General features: G+C 43.1%; 1 protein-coding gene across 1 annotated transcript; it reads right to left on the reverse strand.

The window, feature by feature from the left end:
* Positions 1-296: 296 nt before the first annotated feature.
* On the reverse strand, positions 297-14750 carry SLC10A2 (solute carrier family 10 member 2; the record flags this gene model as incomplete). The annotated part of the gene is made up of 6 exons (XM_081908251.1): positions 297-1839; positions 3674-3831; positions 6674-6849; positions 6933-7021; positions 10464-10582; positions 14311-14750. 6 exons carry the CDS (start codon positions 14748-14750, stop codon positions 1670-1672), a joined length of 1152 nt encoding a protein of 383 aa, XP_081764377.1. The 3' UTR covers positions 297-1669.
* Between the last annotated feature and the right edge of the window lie 9598 nt (positions 14751-24348).

Raw genomic sequence — 24348 nt, forward strand, 5'->3', positions numbered from 1 at the left:
CATTCTTTTTCCCTGAATCGTGGAAAATAGCATGCTTGCTGCTTAGAATTCGTCATTTAAGCTGTGCTTGCCAAATGCATATTTTAAATAGAAAATGCAGAGCAATAACGTTGCCACATTAAACCACAGCACCCAGAAGTGGGTTAATTGATCTTTTTCATGTGCTAGAGCTTTGGCTAAGAATCTTTGAAGCAAATAGTCCTCTGTCTATAGTATTTATTTATTTTTATTTCTTTCTTTATTAAATTTGTAGACTGCCCTTTATAGAAAGATCTCGGAGAGATTTACAGCATAAAAGTACAAAATAAAACCACAAAGTACATAATAAAAACAAGAACAAAACAAACCACTAACCTCCCCCCATAAACACATTTAAAAGGTCATAGACTGTTCATCAGCCAAAGGCTTGGTTGAAGAGGAACTCTTTTGCCTGATGAATATAACTGTACAATGAAGGCGCCAGACAAACCTCCATGGGGAGAGCATTCCACAAGCAGTAGACAATTTTTCTCCCTGGAAAAAGCAGCATTGGTTTTGAATCAGAGGTGTCAACTTGAATAAAATATTGAGGGGGCCCAGGTAATCACAAGATGCGGCGGTGTCTGCATATCCATTTGAATGGCAGTGCCTATCAACTTTGGGGAGATGAGCCCCCTCAAATAATGTATTGGGGGGCAAGGGATCTTGGCTCCTAGGAGTTGGAAACAATGAATTTGGCCTGGAGGGATTATCCACCATTCTTTGATTAGAATGGACCACCTGTAACCAATCTGTGAAGTGGGAGATGCTAAAACAATGTGCCTCAACTTTAAAAGTTCAGGGAATTCAGGGCTTAATTTGAGAGAGGAGCATTGCTGCAGTTGTTAGTGATAGTTGTTTAGATAGTGATTCATAAACCCATGTTGTTGTTGTTGTTGTTGTTGTTGATGATGATGATGATAATGGTTCAGAATATGAATTTGTCTGCCCTGTAATGATCAGCTGCGTCAAGCATCATTTCCTAGTTCTTCTGTGTTCACGCTGGCCAGACTACTTTGTAGGTGAACGCACGAAAGGTCTTAATAACCTCTTACTCCCTATGAAACTCTCATTGATTGTGACTTCCAGGGAGGAGATGGTGGACTGAACATTTTCTGTCGACAACTCTTTGACAGAGATCATTATGTGGTGATTAATGATAACCAAGCCATAAATTGTAGAGTTGGAAGGGACCCTGAGGATCAGCTAGTCCTGTTCCCTGCAGTGCAGCTGCCCCATAAGGGGATCAAACCTGCAACCTTGGCATTATCAGCATGATGCTCTAACCAACTGATTTTAGATTTAATGGTATTTATAATCTAAAGCCATAGGAGAGCGTTAAATAGTTAGCCACTTATTTAATGTATGTATGTATGTATTTCTAAATAGTGTTATCGGACACCCTAATCCCTGCCAAGCCGTGCATGGAATTCCAGGTGTCTTGGTCCCCATTCAGGGTCTGTGCTCCTTTGGAGAATTGAAGATGGGGTGGAACTGTTGTAGCTTTAAGAAATATGATCTATTCACATATTCACACTTTTACTCTGCATGGAGGGAGTACAGACCATACAGCATGGCCATCTCAAGTGGGGCTTGTCCACCACAGTCCAATGTATCTCTCCCAGCCTGCTTTCAGCCAGCCTGCACAAGGCTATACTCTTCCATTGGGAGTTGCTGACACATGCTTCTCTCCTCCTCCTCCCTCCTCCAAAGTAAATCCTCCATTCATCGTATTGTGTGTTGGCTCCTGCGTTGATTCAGGTTCGTTCTCCTCGCCGGTTGAGTCTGGATCAGCAAAATACCTTTTGTGCACCTGGTAGACTAACGACATTGGCACGACATGTCAAAGGTCATAATAGACAGAATTGAAAGCATTTCAGCACTTAACCGAACCTGGTGTATCAAGGAAGAGCTGGGCTGTGATCTGGGCTGTGATCCCATGAGTAAGCCCCACTGAACTAAATGGGACTTTCTTCTGAGAAGATATAGCTAATAGTGCACCCCTGACCATTAGGTCTAGTCATGACCGACTCTGGGGTTGCGGCGCTCATCTCGCTTTATTGGCCGAGGGAGCTGGTGTACAGCTTCCGGGTCATGTGGCCAGCATGACTAAGCCACTTCTGTTGAACCAGAGCAGCGCACGGAAACGCCGTTTACCTTCCCGCTGGAGCAGTACCTATTTATCTACTTGCACTTTTTTGGGGTGCTTTCGAACTGCTAGGTTGGCAGGAGCAGGGACCGAGCAATGGGAGCTCACCCCGTTGTGGGGATTCAAACTGCCAACCTTCTGATCGGCAAGCCCTAGGCTCTGTGGTTTAACCCACAGCGCCACCCGCGTCCTTAAGGCTGGTATTGCTTGCTAATGCTGAGGAGTGCTTAACAGCCAACCTCTCTTCCCAGAGATTGTAGCTCTGGGGTCTCCAAACAACTCTCAGTAGCTTAGCGAACTACAGTTCTCAGGATTCTTTTGGGAAAGCCATGGCTATTTAAAGTGGCAGGATACTGCTTTAAATGCATGGTGCAGATGAGTCATTAAGATGATACACTGCGCACAACTTAAGGTCTCATTTGCACAACCCAGAGAGTTGTAGACTGGAAGGGAATTGAACAATACTGGGTATATGTGGCTGCTCTATGGCTCAATAGCCACCCCTGAGAGATGAACAATAAATCATGAACACTAGTCTTGAGATGAAATTACGGCCAAGGCAGGCGGTGGAAGGCCTTGTTGAAGTCAACACGCAAAACTTTGTGAGTTTCCATGTAATGGTTTAGAGCAGTTTGTTAGCCTTTTATTTCTGTTTGCTCTCTCCCTAGGTGCAGTGGCCTTTGAAGATGGAGCCACACCTGCAACAATGGTTTGCTAATCGTGGTTTCTGATTCCGATTTGCTGGCTGATTTGCCAATTCAGACACTGCACCAAACGGTTAAGCTTTACTACCCGTGTTTTAAGCATGATATTTGAGCTGAGCCAGGTGGCATATTCTGCTTACGTTGTTGGACAACAACAAAGGTTGCGACTGGATTGGCAGCCAAGTCCGCTCACCCCTTTTGGGGCGATCCTTTGTCTTGGATGGAGGGGAATTTGTATTCTCTGCCTGCCCTTCCAAAGGCTGGGGTATCCTGTTAAAGGGATATGGGGAGAGTGGTCATGTCCACATGCGCACGCGGGGCCAGATGGCGGTCCCTGTGGGGATGACCCTGTTTGATGTAACTCTTACAAACCCCCTCCTGGATTGACCTATGCGGGCAGGTCGGAAGTATTTCAATTGCCCCATGCCCAAGCCAAACATCTTTCATCTGTATTCAATGGAGTTGTGGCCTGTTTTGATCCAAACTGATCATATTGGCCTCTTATTTATATGGGTTGGGGAATGGGGAGCACAAAGCAAATTAACTTGTACAGTTTGCAACCTTGATGATTCTTGGATTTGTTAATTTATTTATGAGCAGTATTGACCAAGTCAGAGTTTCTTGTTCTGTTTGGTTATTGTTTTTAACTATATATATATATATATATATATAGAGAGAGAGAGAGAGAGAGAGAGAGAGAGAGAGAGTTAAAAGAAATGGAGTAAAAAATCCTTGTTCTATTGCTAACTGATAAAAAGTGGGGAGAAAGAGATTAGAATGGGGTGTACATAGGGTGACTTACCTCCCAAAAACATTGCTGCAAGTATTAGCTGGAAAATACTGTAGATGAGTGGGAAAGTAAACATCAGCTCCAGTTGTTCTGGGCTGAATGAGAGCTGTACTATGGTGGAAGCAAGTTGAGTATTCTGCATCCCCGTTTCCAGAGCTACAGTACGACACCTAAAAGAAATGACATTATTAAAAAAATCACACACACACAACCACATAGGGAGACTTAGGGTGCTTTCACACCCCACACTAAGATTTTACTGTGAAATCACCACATCTTGTTCACTCTCTCTTTATGGTGAATCTGCACAACACCATCATCCAAACATTCTCATCTTGAATAATAATAATAATAATAATAATAATAATAATAATAATAATAATAATAATAATTTTATCATTTATACCACCCCCATCTGGCTGGGTTTCCCCAGCCACTCTGGGCGGCTAACAGGCTATATCGAAACATAATAAAACATCAAACATTAACATGGCTGCCTTCAGATGTCTTCTAAAAGTTATGTAGTTCTTTATCTCCTTGACATCTGATGGGAGAGCGTTCCACAGGGAGGGTGCCACTACTAAGAAGGCCCTCTGCCTGCTTCCCTGTAACTTCACTTCTTGTATATACAGTGGTACCTCAGGTTAAGTACTTAATTCATTCTGGAGGTCCGTTCTTAACCTGAAACTGTTCTTAACCTGAAGCACCACTTTAGCTAATGGGTCTCCTGCTGCTGTCGCGCCACCAGAGCATGATTTCTGTTCTCATCCTAAATCAAAGTTCTTAACCCGAGGTACTATTTCTGGGTTAGCAGAGTCTGTAACCTGAAGCGTAAGTAACCTGAAGTGTATGTAACCCGAAGCACTACTGTATACAATAATCTCAACAGGTATAGATGCCTTTAGCCTCACCTTTATAAAAGGTTGGGGCTTTAACATAGGTCTTGCCCTATTGAGATAGTAAACTTATCAAAGCTTAGCATATATTGATTACAATCTCTGTGGTGAGCACTTCTTAATGGTCCCATTGATCTATTCCTTACATTAACATTTTAATGAGCACTAAAATAACTTCTCTTTAATGACAGAGCGATTATATACTATAAAGTCATAAAGGTATAATATGTTTGGTTTATCTATTTCTAAAAAGCTTTTTAAAACAACTTAGCCATGTCGCTACAACAACAACACCGTGGTCTACTTGTGTTATAGAACCATAACTTTACAATATTATATTTTTTTCATGAAAATATATAGCTTGAAAAGCATTTCAAAGCTAATTAAAAGATCAATTAAGAAAAATAAACGAGGTCATAAAAAGGTACCTTCCACAAGGGTTATAATGAATATGACCTATGTTGCACACATTAGTGCTGACAGAACATAATGTGATGTACACATTGAAAAAGCACTGTGTTCCTGATAGTGTGACAGCCAATAGCACTTCTGCTGAGAGGTTTCTTCCCATCTAGCGGTATATAAAATTTGTAAAATAAATAAAATAAATATGAGCAATGATTGGGTAGGCTGGTAGCAGCTCTGAACTGGCAGTAACATCACCATCATGTTGTTTTTTTAAATAAAATGCTTACATTTACCTAGGGCTATACAATAAATTTTAAAAAGACATACACACTTTAGAAATTGTCCTCATGTTATATATTTAAACAATGGGCCTGGCTTGCCTGCATCGCTATTATGTTTATGAGCTACATTTTTCATTAATCTGCACGTGGCCACACCAAACCAGAGATTTCACACAGTATACACTGAAAAACGTGGTGCAAAAGTAGACATACTCAGTTTGCAATACACTAGGTAAATCTCTACTGCTGAAAGTCTCAGGATGCAATGCTTTGGGTGCATATTGGGCAGTGAGACCCACTGAAATCAGTGGGGATCGATCCCAAGTTAGCATGCGTAGGATTGCGCTCCCATTCTCTTAACTCTGTACCCAAGGGCTCAACGATATGACTGGAATAATAGGAAGGCTGGCGAAGGCACTGGATATTTCTCCAGTCATTTGACCAGGGGCAGCCAATCTGTATGCCTTCCAGAGATTGTTGGACTACAACATGCAACATCCCAGGATCCAGACCATGGACAATGCTTGCTGGCAATTGTAATCTCATCAATGCATGGAGAGCGCCATGTTAGCTCCCCCTGCACCTGACCAAGGGCAAGATGGAAATAGTTTGAACGGAGGACGGTGGGTTTTTTAAGAATCGGTGTGAACTTCCCTGCTGAGCAACCTCACCTAAAATTGCTCACTTGCATTCTGAATCCACACCTTGAAATTGGCCCTGGGCAGCTTCACCTTGAGCTGATCCAGAGTCAATTACGCGATGCATGAATGTGTGACTAGTATCCTACTGCATCAATGTATTTTGTGTCAGTGTACATTGCAAAACAGGGAGAAAGACCGAGACATTAAATTTGCAGATATAGCAGTAAGTGACCTTCCTGACTCTGCTGCGAAGTGCATCTTATATTGCCATTCCACTCATGTACCTTGCGGCTGCTCGGACCTGTATGCATATCGAGGCCTTTAAAACAGGGTGCTGTCTGTCCATGCATGTATTTCAGTCCCTGATGTGCCTTCTCAACTTGACTGGCCTTTGCAAATCTCTGTTCTACAGCACAAACTAATGGGACGTCCTTTGGGTAATCACTGAGGGACTTGCCGGTCACCTCTCTGTGTTGAAGTCATGAGTTAGCTCCCAGGAAATGAGAAGATAAATTTGCTTGTGCACAGCACCAGATAAGTGGATTGGGCATGGCTTGCGAAATGTTGCCGCAGTGGGGATGCTGAGGAACAACTATACAAAAATATTTCTTATAGCTTTGTAGCTGCAGAAGAGCTGTGTGTCGGGAAATGGCAAAAAACGAGATGTTCTGCAACATGTTTGGAGCGTTCCAAAACGTTGCCATGCATTTGCAAGCATTACTCCAACGTATACATCAAGCCTGAAGGAAACAGAAGCTGTTCCATTCTTGTATTCCGGAGCCTTACCTGTGCCAGGACTGGCCAGCTATGCGAGCCAGAAAAAATCCCACCGAATAGCCAGCGAATGGGAAGATGGTTCCAATAATCCAGAGTGCAGGAGTGATGGTCCAGGAGCCCTGGTACAATATCCCTCCAACCACAGCTATGAGCACTATGAGAACGGCACCACCAATGGAGCCAATCTGAGGGAGGAAAGAGAAGGTCAGTACACCTTGACATTTCTGGGTAGCTTTTGGATATGCATTTGGGGAATGTCACACCTTACCTTGAGTACGATTTTAGCTTTGGCGGGCCATCGATGCTTAAAAAATATTCCGAGCGAAGCGGGAATGACAAGTGCTACCAGTGAAATGCCTGGAAGGAGAAGAGGACAAGTTGGGCACAGAACTCTTTGCTTGAGAAGGGTGAGGTCCAAACAATGCGATCGTTTGAAAATGCAAGTTTGGGGAAGGGGCCAATATAAAATAATAATATAACAATTTATTTCTTATACCTCGCCCATCTGGCTGGGTTTCCCCAGCCACTCTGGGCGGCTTCCAACAAGAGATTAAAAATACATTAAAACGTCAGTCATTAAAAAGATCCCTAAACAGGGCTGCCTTCAGATGTCTTCTAAACATCAGAAGGTCCCTGGCATCTTCATGTAGGACTGAGAAATACTCCTTGCCTTAAACCCAGGAGAGTCACTGTCAATCTGTGTAGACAATACTGAGCTGCATGGAGAATAGGCTCCAACTCTGTGGGGCTGGGGACACCTCACCCCCAAAGTATGTGGCAATAGGGCCAGTGGCGTAGTGTGGGGGGTGCAGGGGGGGCCGGCCGCACCGGGCGCAACATCTGGGGGTTAGGGTTAGGGGGCGCAAATCCACGGGTTAGGGGGCACAAATTACTTGCCTTGCCCCGGGTGCTGACAACCCACGCTACGCCACTGAATAGGGCTGAGCCCCACCAATCCTGAGGGGCTGGGCCTCCTCATGGTCTCTTCCCGACACGCATGATGTGTCACACATGTGATGTCATGCACATGCGACGAGCCCCCCCCCCAATGTCAGGTGGAACCCTGGCATGAAGCAATGGTTGGATTCTGCATAAGGCAGCTCCCTGCGCCCTTTATTTCAGTTCCCATGCTTTCACACACATTGTTGTCTTTTCTACCTTGAAGAATCAAATATTAATCAATTATCTCATTCAGGAAGCTCATGGGCTGTGTAGGTGGGGATTTTCCTGTGGATGACAGAGCGAGGGATTGCCCTAACAGGGTCACCCAGGGATTGCCATGCCTGAGACGGTGCCACTGATCAAAGTCCTGACAACTGCCTGCTGCACCATGCTGTCTCTGTGTTTGATAGCCTATAAAAAGTCACACGTTCACCCAGCTGGATAACAAAAATACAGCTTTATTTCTCCTGTGGCTAATCATTGTCATTCTGTGGCATACCTTTTCTTTTTTTACAACGCTATGAAGCATTGATTTTTGCCTTTGGGGTTCTACTTCTATAGTCGGCACTAGTTTAAAGCTTCTCCCGTTGTGTGGCATTCTAGGGTTTTTTGTTTCTCAGAAGAAGAAAAAATATAAGCAAATGGCTTCTTGGAAGTGGAGGCAGAGAGTAATTCTGTCGTCCCATTAGTGTGCCATGCACACAGCATGCCTTAGTACTAGAATGGTATAGATCTGAAGGCAATTTTGGATCCCAAGGCAACAAATGTTGATCAGAAAACGATACCCAAAGAAGTGACTGGTTAGCTGTAACCAATATGTGAAATTGCTCCATCCTTATTGCCTCTTTAGAGTTGCCCAGTTGCAAGCATCTGCTAAAAACAAAAGCCACAACTGCTGGAATTCCCTTACTACAGCCTAGACTCTACACCGAGCAAACCTATAACCCATTGACACCCACAAAGTCCTTCCCACTTTCTTCCTAGACCCTTTGAGGTTTCTTCCAGTCTCCCTTTCTCCCTTTCCTTGTCTTCGTCACTCATGGTTTCTCACATTCTTGCTTTCCAGATCACTGATTACATTGTTCCTCTTCCTTTCAACACCCTATCACCTAAACAGCCATAAAATTCCTCTTCTCATTCTTATAATATACAGCCCCTGTCTATCAAGTGCTGTGAAGTTTCTTCGGAGCTTTCTTAGCCCCTTGCCTCAGCTATTTCTTTTCTCTCCTTATTTTTCCAAGTCTCATTCTCTACTTACCCTTTCTTCATGCTCCCTCTTGGCTACTCCACATTCCTTGTGTCTAACCCTTTCCAATTCCAAAGCACCCCTACAGCCTAGAACCTGTTCCAAATATGCAATCTGAATCTGGGTGAGGTTTTAATTCCAGTCACACTAACATATTCCCCTCTCCTCACAGAAGCTGGACTGCAACCTGTTTTGTTTCCTTAGCAACTGAAGATTCCATAACACACGGTCTTGTTTAATCAGTTTCACAGGAAGCTTTATCACCACATGTGCAGAACTATATAGATTGCTTGTTTTTTCCCACAACTTCTGCTATGGCTGTTTTATGATATCATGTTTGGTGCAGAACACATCCAAGTGAGCATCTGAATTTGTTGGTAGCAATCTTCAGCACTCCACATCTAATGCCTGTGTTACCAACCTGTTTGGACTTTCTGCTAGCAAAAACTGTGGACAGAGCTTGCGCATTTATTTATTTTTTGTACATGGTAACTTGACAGTCTGGGCATGATCTTTTGGTTTTAAGTATATGAATAATATCACTGGCCACAAACTATACTAATGGTCACATTGGCTACCAGCCTGTTCTTCAGATCTGTTAAGGGGCCCATCACAGTCTTATACAAAGGATTCTTGATATAAACATACCTGTCTATCTATAATAGTTTGCTTGTCACACAGTTCTCCCTATCTTCCATGTTCTTTTGGAAACATAAATTAGTTTGTTTTGTGTTTTCTTGGCACAATGGCTATTCCACGTTCGTTTAGTTAAAACATAAGTTCAGCATGTCTTTTCTTGCTGATTTTATCTCATCCCACATGAAATCTGGGAGCCCTTACAAATGCACCCCACAATTCATCCCAGAATTGAAGTAAATTTTGTGGAGATTTTTGCACCTGTTGGAAATGCCAGGGTGCAACTCTGCAGGGTGCAACTCAGTCCAGCTTCTACTGAGCATTTAAACTTCAAATGTTATCAGCACCATCATTCCATTTCCACAAAGGATGTTGGTTGATAATGTGGAGACATAGATACACATCCCCTCAAAAAACAGAAGTGTGCATTGATGCTGTCTTAACTGAACTTATAAGGGCACCATTGGAAGTGTAAGACACAACCTGGGCAAAAGCCTGGGGCACTCTGGTCCTTATTGTGAGGGACTATCCTACATTGTGCCAACGCAGACTGTGTAGCCTAGGAGGAAGCTACCCTGGAAGCTCAAATAAGTGTGCACATCTGGAGTGAGGGAATGGGAAATGAAGCAGCACAGTCACCAACCCCAAATTCAGCACTACAGAGGTGCACTACACTTCTGAGTGTAGAGGTCAATGGTGCATTGGCATTGTAGACTTATGGCGGAATTCAGTGTCATGCTACAGCTAGTGTTCCACCAGCCAAAGCATTTCTGCTTGTTGGGTGTCCCATCTTGCCCTGGGTGCTGTTCTGGGGGTTCTCCTGACCAGGTTTGGGGGAGAGGGGGCAAAAGTCCCCTTGCATGAATGGGACTCACTGGGCCGGCTTCCGCTAGCACAAGAACTCAGTTGCATGGAGTCCTGAAGATGTATGATAAGAGAATGTTTGCTGTGGGAGAAGGTACAAATGTAACTTACCGATACTGTCGTAGGGGATTAAAAGGGAGCTGTAGTCTGTCCAAATTTTGGTATAAAGGAAGAGGCAAAGGGGCATCATTCCCATGGCCAGCAAAGTCGAACATGTTGTCATACTGATGCTGCAAGAGAGTTGGTTGTGATTACTGTTTGTACCATGCAAGCGACAAATACTTTTTGCGTTGGTTAGTCCATGGCTTTTAAATGGAGGCTCAGCACAGGCTGGTTTAAGGAGGTTGCTGGTTGAAAGCACACCACCAGAGCAGTTAGGGAAAATGTAGAAAACTAGTTCAAATATATGTTGGACGAGTAAGGAAAAGGAAGGGACATTTTATCATATGTGGTGGGATTGTAAGGTAATTAAATTTTTTTGGGAAATGATATACAACGAATTGAAGAAAATGTTCCATTTAACATTTGTTAAAAAACCTGAAGCATTTTTGTTAGGGATTGTAGGGAAAGATCTGCCCCCAAAGCTGAAAAACATCTTCATGTATGCGACAACGGCCGCGAGAGTTTTAATAGCACAAGGATGGAAGACTGAAGAAACCCCAACTAAAGAATCATGGCAAGAAGAAATGATGGACTATGCAGAACTGGCAAAACTGATATACAAGCTATGGGACAAGGATAACTGTGACTTTAAAGATGAATGGGAACCCTTTACAAAGTATTTGAAGATGCAACAAAGCGAACTGGACTCCTTGGCTGGCTTTGAATAAACATTCACAAACTTTTTATTGATAATAATCAGCTAGATAGTTTGAGGATCTATACAACACTGTAACATGCAGAAAACAACACTTTTAGAGAAATCAAAGACTGGAACTGACGGAAGTTGAGGGGTGGGTGGGTTCTGTGGGGGGAGGGAGGAAAAATGGGGGGGAATAAGGATGATATGTTTCTGGATAATATGTTTTGTTTAAATTTTGAATAAAAAAGTTATTTTAAAAAAAGAAAAAGAAAGCAGTTGGAGAAGGTCTTATTCTCTCCTCTTCCTCGTAAGGCCCTTGGAAGAACTTCTATGCTATAGCAGGGTGATCTGAAAAGCACAGGAACCTTGAGAGCTGCTTCTGGGTTGTTTACACTGTATTTGCTCCGTGGGGTTTTATGTCCCTTCAGTCTTGAGAGCACTGAGGAAGGAATGCTGTTTGATAGGATTAGGTGGGTAATCACAAGATGATGCCAAGTTAGAACGTGAAGCCTTTGGTCCTGAGAAAATTAAATTATTGGCTACAAAGAAAAGTCAAAACTGGTAAATGCCAGAATTGAAGTTTAAAGATGGTGGCCAAAAGTCTTTAAGCACACCTACCTGGGAATAAGACCCACTGAAAACAATAGAATTTACTTCTGTGCAGAGATTATAGGATCACAGAAAGTGTTTCAATATGGCATTATTTAAAAACAGGCCAATTCAGTCTTTTGCCAGACTGGGGGAAAAAAGAAGGAATTTACTCCTGTTCTCCATTAATGTTGGAAGTGGGTACAGATTTTTATTCTGTAAATTCTAGGGAAATTCCTTTGCGCTGGTGCAGAAAACACAAGGGATGTATGGGAGACAAAAGACAAGCTCTAGCAACATGTTATTGCAGGCATAAGTTTGTATGTTTCTCCATATGCATTCCATATGGAAGACCTTTCTCCCTGGCAAGCCATCCGGCACTGTGAAACAGCCCTTGTGGGTCTGAGGATCTCTGGAGTGGGATGAATATTTGCACTGTACAGTGTTTTACTTTGCTTTTAAATGTCCTGTCTGAACACCGGATTTTCAAAGGCAACTTGGTAGTCCAGCAGGTTTGAGACAAATGTGTGTACTAGGATGGGCCCCGATGCAGAATGTAAGAGTTGTGCCACATGAGATTAAAAACAACAACGCCCTCATATATTCTGGCTGACTTCAAATATTGAAAGGGCTGCCATGCAGAAAAGATGGTGCAGGATTCTCATCTGTTGCCACAGAGGGCAGGACTAGAATGCATGGGTGGAAATGGCCAGGAAGCAGATTTCAGCTAAACATTAGGAGAACTGTCCCAAGGATAGGAACTGTTCAGCAGTGGAACAGAAGCTCTCCTTCACTGCAGGTGTTTAAGCAGAGTCTAGTCAGCCTCTGTCACTCAGGGATGCTAGCCTCTGCTGAAAGAGACCTGCATCACTGATGTGAAACTGAGCTGTGTGTGTGTGTGTGTGTGTGTGTGTCTTACTATACGACCTTCAAGGTCTCTTCCTAATCAAAAGTTACTTGATTCAAAGCAGCCAGTCAGATGCTGCTGGAAGCTCTCAAGCAAGGTGTGGAGGTGATGGCCTTGATGGGATGGTTTGTCTCATGAAGGATATGCCTAGCATTTTAGGGTGGTGGAAAAGTTATCTCAGAGCCAAGTTACTCAAGACACTGGGAGGCATGTCATGTGATCTGCTGCACAAGCCCCCCAAAAAAGCTCAAAACAGTCTCAAGGGTTGCTGAATCAGATCAAGGCAGCAGTACTGGGGGAAAGAGTGACTTACCATCCCCCCCGTGCCATTTTCCTAATGTACATTGCCCCTTATATTGCTTTTTGCCCCATCGGATAAACTCCAGGACAAATACTAATTTAGAAAAAAACCTGTAGGTGGGAAAATGTGTGCTCCAAATGGCAGTAGGATCTATTGTTAACTGCTGTTGCTGCTACTACTACTACTACTGTAGTGGGTTCTCCTCTTATTTTAAAGTCAGGCTGAGGTCAAATGGAATAGCCACCAAGCATACTGTTCTCTATCTGTCCTTGCTGCTCTAACTGTGGCGTTAGAGTCAATAACTTCGCAGATGAGCCTGGAATAGTAGCCTGAGTAGATAATACCAACCCAAAATATGTTTACCGATGGACTAGCATGCAATCGTTCATCATCAACAGACACAATCCAGATAACATTATTAGTAGCTCTATACATCCAGCAGCTTTGTATGGGTTTCTCCCTTGTGGGAAGTTCAGCGTAAGTTTGCCGTGTGGCATCAAGGTTTGCTGTTCTATGGAGCCGAGATGCAGAAGAAGAAGAAGAGTTTGGATTTGATATCCCGCCTTTCACTCCCTTTAAGGAGTCTCAAAGCGGCTAACATTCTCCTTTCCCTTCCTCCCCCACAACAAACACTCTGTGAGGTGAGTGGGGCTGAGAGACTTCAGAGAAGTGTGACTGGCCCAAGGTCGCCCAGCAGCTGCATGTGGAGGAGTGGAGACGCGAACCCAGTTCCCCAGATTACGAGACTACCGTTCTTAACCACTACACCACACTGGCTCTCTGCAGGCAAGTTCCAAGCAGCTTTCTGGATTGTGTGGCTTCATGCCACAATAAATTTTCAGTAATTTATGTATACAGAGTTGGCACTATAATTCAGGGAAGGATTTGAGTGAGATACCTTAGAGGCTATTCCTGTTCCAGGTATCTGCACATCATCATCATCATCATCTTTATTAAATTTATTCCATTACCTGTCCTTCACCGTAACATCCCAGCATGGGTTAGAACAATGAAAACACAACATTAGCATTAAAACACATTACTATACAATATGAAAATCAGTTTAAAATAACTTAAGCTTAACAAAATAAGGTGGATCCTAAACATATACATCTCAAGAGTAAAAATCCAAGGAGAACAGATGTATCTTCAGCATGCACCGAAAGTTATATAATGCCGGCTGCACCTCTGGGAAGTTACACAACTTAGGGGCTGCCACAGAGAATACCATCTCCTGGACGGCAACCTCCTGAGCTTCTGAGGGCAGTGGAGTGACCAAAAGGACACTCTCCACCAACATTAGCACCTGAGAGGGTCTGTAGGGAAGGAGGCAATTCCATTGAAAGCCACTATCTCTTACCTTAGGTCCATGTCACCATCTACCCAGTAGGCTAAAATATTGGAAGATGTTCCACCAGGACAGCAGCCCATGATGATGACCACAACAGCTTGTATAGGAAGTATCTTGAAGGCATATGACAGCACAAAACCAGTCAGAGGCATAATTCCAAACTGGCAGAGGAAGCCTACGGCTATGCCCCATGGCCTTCTAATGTGTCCTAGAAATTTCTTCAGCTCCACGTTGCAGCCCATGGAGAACATCACCATTGCCAACAAGATTGTTAGGACGGTGCTTAAAATGGTGCTCAAAACTCTGTTGAAATCATCAGTAGACAGCACACAGGACGTGCCATTGCAAATTGTGGCGTTGGCAGAGCAATATGAAAAATTCGGAGTTGGCTGAGTTGTCAAAAAGTGAGAGGTCAAGATGCCCGCTGTGCTTGAAAGGTGGTCCTGCATTGTTACAGCAACGAAACACTCTGCTAACCTCTTAAACTCTGTATGGATGCTAGTAACTCAAAGCAGTTCATTTTTAAATGACAAGGGGCAATAAAGTGCTGAATAAACACTTGAACTTGGCCGTTGTCAAGGTTTAGAGCTGAGAACAACTGCTGAGTCACAACATTCCAGTTGTACAAATGAATATACAGATACTTTGAATCAATCATTTATCCTCAAATTTGACTTGGGGCCAATTTTTAATTTTAATATTTAAACACAAGGGCCATCAGGAAGGAATAGCGAATATAGTGAAATGAGGATTTCGAGGACCTCTTAAGGGCTTACTTTCTCATATTTATTTATTTCTTTGCCTTGCTTTGTTTTTCATTTATCTTAATGTGATATGCCACACTTTAAAGCAGTTTTCCCCATACAATGATAGGTGGTCTGTGTCTCCTTGTCTTATTCTGAAATGTTGAGGTGAAACGCGTCCTTCGTTCTCTCGTGGTCTTCTTCACGTGTGCATGTTTGTGTCTCTTCGTACACAAGGTTTATTATTGAAATTATCTTTCCTGGAAGATTGCCTGTTTTGACTACATTGCATAAAGGTGAGGGCAGCGTGTTGGCATTCATGATAATCTTCTTGACTACCTGAGAAAATTGGTGATATTGTATGACTGTTGTCCTTGGCTGCAGTTGGAATTCAAGGGTCTCCAAGGAAAGGCAGGGCCAGTGTGGGGTGCACCTCCTCACTCACAGATCTGCCTTGTATCCCCTTAGATCAACATCAGAGGTCCTTCTTTGTGGCTTCCTCCTTGAGGGCTCTGGAGGGTGGCAACACGAGAATGGGCCTTGTCTGCAGTGGCTCTCTGTCTATGGAATGCTCTTCCTAGGGAAGTTTACCTGGCGCCTTCTTTATATACCTTTAGGCACCAGCCAAAAACATTCCTTTTTAAGCAGGCCTTTGGTTGATTTGATTGACATCCTATGTCCTTTGGGGGCGGTTATCGGGTGGTTGTATTTATTTTGATTATGTATTTTGTGGTTTTATATTTTGATTTTATTCTGTGAAACACCCTGAGACCTCCAGGTATAAGGCGGTATATTTATTAATTAATTAATTAATTATTATTATTAATAATAATAATAATAATAATAATAATAATAATAATAATACAGTGGTACCTCGGGTTACAAACACTTGGGTTACAGACTCCACTAACCCGGAAGTAGTACCTCGGGTTCAGAACTTTGCCCCAGGATGAGAACAGAAATTGTGCGGCGGCAGCAGGAGGCCCTATTAGCTAAAGTGGTACCTCAGGTTAAGAACGGTTTCAGGCTAAGAATGGACCTCTGGAAAGAATTAAGTTCATAACCAGAGGTACCACTGTAATACTTGAATTTTTTCAGCTCTGGCCTGTTCTCAACTTAGACCTGTTGGTGACAGGACTGGCTTAATCCAGATGGCAACAGTGGTGAATATTGGGCATTGAGTGTGGCCTGGGAGCTCTGCTCAGCACCACTGCCAATTAAAGGTAGGCAAGAAGTCTGCCCACAAGGGATAGAGTGGCAGGGAGAGGCACTGGCTAGAGTCTAGAGATGGCAGAGAAATTCAATTCAGTTTTCCTTTAAAGATGAACTTATCTCATTCCCACTCTCTGAAACAGAAGCACAGCCACCCCCAAATTCTCACTGCTCTGAATTTTGCAACGCAGTTCTTCAGCCAAGTAATGTGCACAAAAATTCATATCTTTGGGTAAAGTGTGCAAAAAAATGCACATATTAGTGAAAATGCATTATAGCAAGGAAAACTGCTTTGCAAAAATGCACATGTTAAGCAAAATTGCATACAAAAATGTAGGACGAATTTGCACTAAAATGCTGATGGATTTGTATGAAGACTTTTCAAAATCACCAACTGAAATATAGAGGACTGAACTTAAGAATGAGGAGCACAAGGAACTGAGAGAAACTGAAATTGACAGATTCTCCTATCCCTGCTGAGGATTCCCCCAAACCTAGAGTCGGGCCTAAAAACCACTATGGTGAAGGGAATTCAGGAAACAACCATCCGCTTCTATTGGGAGATGATTTTTATTTCTTTTTTAATTACAGATTTGCCAAACCCAGTAGCCTCCCATGTTTCAGACAGTATCTCTCTGGAAAAGCAGTTTGGGAGGAGAACAGACAGCTTTGTAGAACTGTGGAACATTTTTATGTTTGCTGTTACGACCAGGTGTTCCATTGCACGGTTCATATAACTACGAATAATTAGTATTAATAAAGCAGTGTTTTGTGCTTGTCCAAAGCGTGCAATCCCTTCCTTGATCGTTGTAAAAATGCACAGTGGACCTTTCCCTATCTTTTATTTAGAGGATAAGATGCTTGTTAGGCTAAAAAATTGTTGCAGTGAAGTTTTGGGGGGATGGTGGGGAAAAGGTCACAATTGCTTCGCAAGAATAGACTGAGTGCTGAATTGATGAAAACATTTTCTCTTGGCATCCAAGCAAAAAAGTTATCAAGTTAGCATGCTGTAGGGATGGGTGTTTTATGAAATAAAGCAATTGCTTAAAGGTGGAGGTGCTGTTATGGAGACATCTTTGTCAGATGGCAGGTGTAAAAAAGTTAAATAATTTTATAAGAACAAGTGAATTGCGAAGAGGAACAGCAAGTCTCTACGGAATTGATAGTGGAAATATTGCAGAAGATTAGCAGACAAAAGAATGCAAGCGAAACGTTTTCTGACTTCAAGGCTGTTTGTGATCTTGAACATTGGATTCTGTGAGTTGAAATGCGGTTATTTTGAAGAATATATCTGTTGCCTAAGTTTGCAAAGCTGACTTTTTCACTTAACAAAAATGAGAGTCTTATTAGAAGATAATTAAATAAAATATATAGTTATGTAATTCCAGTCTTATCTGTAACGAATATGCTGCTGCCCTCAGATAACCTTGCTGGCAAAGACGATGGGTATCTGCAGGGCAATGGTTAATACAGAGGTTGCTGCAACACATACCATAATTCAAACTTAAAGGTGGGTCTGCAAGTGAAATTGCTCAACAGCTAGGCAAAAGCAAAGAGAGGGGCCTGGGGATAACAGCACCTTCATAAGCAAAATAATAAGCTTGTTGTGTCCACCCAGCTGTTGAACAATTTTCTCTGAAGAAGGTCTTACTGAGATGCCACATGGCAAAGCTCATTAATATGTGTAACATGGAACCGTAGGAACAGTTAATGAAAATTCTAGTTAAGCTCAACATCAAAAAAACTCAACATCAAAAAAACGAAGATCATGGCCACTGGTCCCATAACCTCCTGGCAAATAGAAGGGGAAGAAATGGAGGCGGCGAGGGATTTTACTTTCTTGGGCTCCATGATTACTGCAGATGGTGACAGCAGTCACGAAATTAAAAGACGCCTGCTTCTTTGGAGGAAAGCAATGACAAACCTAGACAGCATCTTAAAAAGCAGAGACATCACCTTGCCAACAAAGGTCTGTATAGTTAAAGCTATGGTTTTCCCAGTAGTGATGTATGGAAGTGAGAGCTGAACCATAAAGAAGGCTGATCGCCGAAGAATTGATGCTTTTGAATTCTGGTGCTGGAGGAGACTCTTGAGAGTCCTATGGACTGCAAGAAGATCAAACCTATCCATTCTGAAGGAAATGAGCCCTGAGTGCTCACTGGAAGGACAGATCCTAAAGCTGAGGCTCCAATACTTTGGCCACCTCATGAGAAGAGACGACTCCCTGGAAAAGACCCTGATGTTGGGAAAGATGGAGGGCACAAGGAGAAGGGGACAACAGAGGATGAGATGGTTGGATAGTGTTCTCGAAGCTACTAACATGAGTTTGACCAAGCTGCGGGAGGCAGTGGAAGACAGGAGTGCCTGGCGTGCTCTGGTCCATGGGGTCATGAAGAGTCGGACACGGCTAAACGACTAAACAACAACAACTAGTTAAGCAACTTCTTCTTCTTCTTCTTCTTCTTCTTCTTCTTCTTCTTCTTCTTCTTCTTCTTCTTCTTCTTCATCATCATCATCATTTATATTTATTTATACCCTGTCTTTTTCCCTGACGGGACTCGAGGCAAATAAAAGAACTGCTAAAAACATAGAAAAATCAAACACGGATAGAATTAAAACTATATGCACGCATAAATTCTTTTTAAAACATACCGTTACAATAAACACAGCATGGCACCAGCTTTTTCATTGAAAGCGGTAAATTCCCAAATGCCTGTTGGAACAGGGAAGTCTTCACCTGCCAGTGGAAGAACCAACAAGGAGGGAGCCATTCTATCTTTTGCAGAGTGGGATTTCCAGAGTCTGGGAGCAGCCACTGCGAAGGCCCTCTTAAGAGTAAGCAGCCTTTAAATTTACCTGGAGTTAAGTTAAGGTTTCTGTTCTCAACTGGTTAAAAGGCTTGACATCTGATGCAACGGGGTTTATCCTTCCTCTGTTTCCCCTACAGCCCCCTCCTACCCCACAGTATTCTCCAGAGGGTTGGGAGATCTTCTGAAGCTATTTTTTTGGGGGGGGGGAGGGAGGGAAATGGGACCTCGAAAAGGGTGGAAGAGAAACCAGGAGTATCATGGTGCAAACTGGCCTCTCTGTTGACTTCTGCAAGCAAACTGAAAACACAGGCAGGAACTAAGAATGCTGGAACCAGAAGTGGCTTGTCAGTTGTGTGTGAGTGTTTTGGGAGCTGCTACAACTAGCTTTCCAGCAGATGGGGCACTGTTGCTACCAGGAAGGAGAGAGGTGAAAAGGCAGGGAGGTCAGCACAGTGAAAATGCACTGGTGGAGCCAATCTCGAGCTCCTGCCGTGTGTTTGCACCACACCAACCTGTCTGCTGCCTCATCCTCCCAGTAAGTAACAGTTTCCCACTTGCTAGGAAGTTTGTGTAGTGGGTCCGGTCCAGCCCACTTGGCTTAAGAGATCATATGTCATAAGAAGCTGCACTGTTCTCTGTCTCTGCCTAGAGTTTCAACAAAGAAATATTGTCATTCCGTGCAGAGTCCCAGAGAGTGGGAAAACTCTGGGACAACTCGAGTTCTGTCTTGGCTTTGTGTACTAGAAGAAATGCAACCATAGTTTCATTTTGCCATGATGGTAATCACAATTTGTGTGACAAGCGGATTTGCCCTATGCTGCCATCTAACTGTCTTTGAGCACATTTCAAGTTTTTTAACAGAAAACCACATCATCTTGGTGTAATGAAAAAAAGTGTTCTGAAACCCAGATTTACCGCATCTACGCCCATCAATGATTACGAGGCCGATACTAAATGATTACCAAGAATGTAATTTTTGGCCTTTTGGCAACTGAACTGTCAAAGTGACCTCAAAGCTTATTGGCTAAATAGCTGTAAGGTACATCACTCCATATTTCTGAAGTCAAAGAAATATGACTCATGTCATAACTGTAGACGTTAATGTTTTCAAATCATTTTATTGGATTGGAATACTTTAATAAAAGCCGGCATTTTCATTTTCCCTAGTAAGTATCAACCTTGGACTTTGTCATGTAATAGACTATGCAAATTAACCCAGCCTTTACTTGAAAAGTTACAGTTTTACTTGATAGGGAAGATTCACCTAGGTCTATTGAGCCAAATTTCAGAACTTTTCATGCGATACCAGGGGAATGAGTATATGCATGACTGCTTGTTTTTAAAATTCTGTTTTTTTCAGTAAAGTATCTTAATTTTAACAGTTAATTTTGAGCAAAATAATACAGTGGTACCTCGGGTTACATACGCTTCAGGTTACAGACTCCGCTAACCCAGAAATATTACCTCAGGTTAAGAACTTTGCTTCAGGATGAGAACAGAAATCATGCAGCGGCGGTGCAGCAGCAGCAGGAGGCCCCATTAGCTAAAGTGGTGCTTCAGGTTAAGAACAGTTTCAGGTTAAGAACAGACCTCCAGAACGAATTAAGTTCTTAACCCGAGGTACCACTGTATAACGTGGTTTCAATAGAATGCATAGAAACTTATGCCCATTGCTCTCTAGTAAACACTTCGGTTTGTAACTGTTTTCCTTGCAAAGTTTGGTAGGAGTAAAACTAACATGCCAATTGACACATACCTCTGTAATTTGCCATTTTGAGGTATTGGGTTACATGCGACTTACTTGATGTCTTGCCGCAAAGTCATTAAACATGTAGGCTACACTCCATCTCCACCTTATGTTGCGCTTTGGATAGAGATGTTGGAGGGACAAAAAAAATGAGAATTGAAGGTGGATCAGTTGAGGGGGTTGGAAGTGCCCCTATTTTTGTCAGAGAAATGTTGGAGGGTATGCCGAGGTTCCTCTTTATGTTTCCATTGTCTGGGCTTCATAGTGTATCGTGTGCCAATACTTAAGGCTGGAAGAAGATAGAAACCTAAAGAATAAGAATAAGAGCTATGCATGCGGACACACACACACACACACACACACACACACACAGAATAGCTTAAGCTGCATCCGTAATTAAAATAAATCCATCACGCTAGCTTCAAGATACTGCAGCCAATTAATCTGAGTCACGAGCGCCAATTAGATCTTATTGATGCACTGTATTTTACCAGACAAATTGGCTTGTATAGTGGCTTTTTGTGTACTCCAAACACGCTGTAATTTGATGTTAAGACCTTGATTCTGTTATTTCGCAAGGTAGCCTGAAACTAATGGTGTGTAATCTCTCCAGAATTCAATTAAAGCACCTTCTCCTTCATTCAAATCTTTAACTGCAAAGGCAGCAATTAATTCTGGAAAGCTGGGTGGGGGATAAACAAGAACGGAAAAGAGAAGCAAACAGACTAGACTACTGGAAAGGGAAGTTTTGTATGTGAGAGAGATAAAAGCAGCATGAGGACACTATTTGATATGCCCCTTCTTGACCACCAGTCAGTAAGATGCTTAATTCTGGTGTTTGGGGGGTTTCCAGGCGATCCGTTGCTCCCAGTCAGTCCCAACATTTGTGCCCCGAGGCCCCCAAGTAAATAACTTCACACTGAAACGTAATTTTGGTTTAAGTTAATGGGCAAAATTTAGGCCACAACTTTATTGACACAACTGGGGTTCCTGTGGTCCTGGCATGGCCCTAGCCCCTCAAGCAGACTTCGGATGACATTCAGGTCCCCCAATTCCTTTACCGTAATGCCCTTATTCATGGAGGGGCAGGTGATGGCCGCATCTCCCCTCCCACACACTTAAGCCAATGCCTAACCGCCAAACCTTACAAAGTTGTGATGATTGCTAAGGGGATAGGCGAAAACCAAGTGGCCACTGCCAATTTGTCAAATGGAAAAATTCCTACCCAGCCCCTGTTCCAAAACAGGTGACCAACCAATATCCAAAGCAAGGCCAAAGCAACAACGCCTACAAATAGGGACGGGAAGGCGGATGTTTGGCAACGCAAAGCAAGTGCCTCAGCCACGTCACACTGCTGCTGTTATAGGCCCCCACCAATCACACCACCTGCACTGATTGACTCGAACGGCCTGGTGTGATTGTGGGGCCATACAGACAAGGCCTGGGCCATGCCCTGCAGGGGTTGTCTCAGGGGTCCGTGCGCAACCAGGACCCTTGTTATAGAGGATCCCATTCAGTTTGCTCTGGTCCCTATTTGATCTGCATGGTAGGCAGGTATAAAAGTAAGACTGGCTTTTAGGAAACGATTGATTTTAATGTGACAAAGTGTTGGATTCATGCTTGTTTCACCCTCCCTCAGCCCCATCCCCAAATATAATAATTGGCATCCGTCTGTCTCAGGAGACAATGGAGGGGTGACGTCAAACCATTGGAAAGTTACAGCGCCTAATATTGCTGCAGACATGTTGTTTTTGCTTCATTTGCAGCACTGAGGTTACCTCTCTGGGGTGCACGCCTGGGCAGTGTGTATGGAGGTCCTGGGCTGCCCAGATGATGAGACCCTCTCCCTCTTGGCCTCGCTGATGTGGTCCAAAGGAAAGCAAAGCAATACATTTGGGGTTGGCAATGAAGTTATGCTGGGAATAAAGAGTGTCAACAGCATCAGGAAAGGCTAACGCTATTCTAGGCTGCATCAACAGAAGTATAGTGTCCAGATCAAGGGAAGTAATAGGACTCTATTGTGCCTTGGTCTGACCAAAGCTGGAACACTTGGAATTCTGGGCACCACAATTTAAAAAGGATGTTGGCAAGCTGGAACATTTGCAGAGGAGGGAGACCAAGATGACCATGGGTCTGGAAACTAAGCCTTATGTGGAATGCTTGAAGGAGCTGGGTATGTTTAGGCTGGAGAAGAGGACATGAGAGGAGTTATGATAGCCATCTTCAGATATCTTAAGGGCCGTCACATGGAGGAGGGAGCAGGCTTGTTTTCTCCTGCTCTGGAGGGTAGGACTAATGGCTGCAAGTTACAAGAAGTGAGGTTCCGAATAAACATTCGGAAAAACTTTCTGACAGTCAGAGTTGTTCAGCTGTGGAACAGACCCCTACAAGAGGTGGTGGACTCTCCTTCTTTGGAGGTTTTCAAGCAAAGGTTGGATGGCCATTTGTCATGGATGCTTTAGCTGAGATTCCTGCATTGCTGGGGGTTGAACTAGATGACCCCTGGGTCCCTTCCAACTCCAAGATTCTGTGATTCTATGGCTCTTGGGAATGTCTGCATGCATGAACAGCACAAATCCCACACTAAACATTGGTTGGGAAGCAGCCTGAGAAGCCTCAGTATAGACTTCCAACACACAGCAGAAGAACAATTGGGTGCTGCTAATTGTGTCTGGATGGACCCCATGTACACTTTTTCAATATAACAACAACAACAACAACAACAACAACAACAACAACAATTTATACCCTGCCCATCTGGCTGGGTTTTCCCAGCCACTCTGGCCAGCTCCCAATAGAACATTAAAAACACGTTAAATATCAAACATAAAAAACTTCCCTAAACAGGGAACTGCCAGAGGGCCCTCGGAGCTGGACCTCAGTGTCTGGGCTAAATGATGGGGGTGGAGATGCTCCTTCAAGTATACTGGGCTGAGGCCGCTTAGGGCTTTAAACGTCAGCACCAACACTTAATCCAAAGTTGTGAAGCAACACAGACTTGCACATATCATTGCATTCCCTTTTTGGCTGGCAAGTTTTATTAAGACTTTTCATACCACGTTACAATGAAAAAAGAAACTGATCTAAACAAAAATAGAAACAGAAGAAAGAGAAGGGAAAATGCAAAGTCCTCTCTCACAGGTAGATCTTAACTCTTGCCCCACACAGTCATATTCCTGAGAGGATGTTGTGAAGTATTGTGATGCTGACTGTGAAACAAACTGTGGTGCAATTGTGCCAGCCCAGAGCAGACCCTCTCAGTTCAAAAGCGACAGTTTGTTAACATTGTCAAATATTTTTGGAATGGTCTGTAGAAAACACGCTCCCTGTCTTTATGAAAATTCGGAAGGAGATTCCAAAGCCACTTTAAGTTTAAGATAAACGCTGAAGTTTTTGAAAGACTGTCACATTCTGGAATAGGAAGTTGTCATGTTTTCAAAATCCAACCTAGAAATGTCCTTGTGCCACAATCAATTTTTTTCCTATTAAAAATAAACATGCTTTAATAGAAAACTGTGGCATGCTGCCATACTGC

Source organism: Podarcis melisellensis, assembly GCF_964234715.1.
Source record: "Podarcis melisellensis genome assembly, chromosome: 4".
NCBI classification, from domain to species: Eukaryota; Metazoa; Chordata; class Lepidosauria; order Squamata; family Lacertidae; genus Podarcis; species Podarcis melisellensis.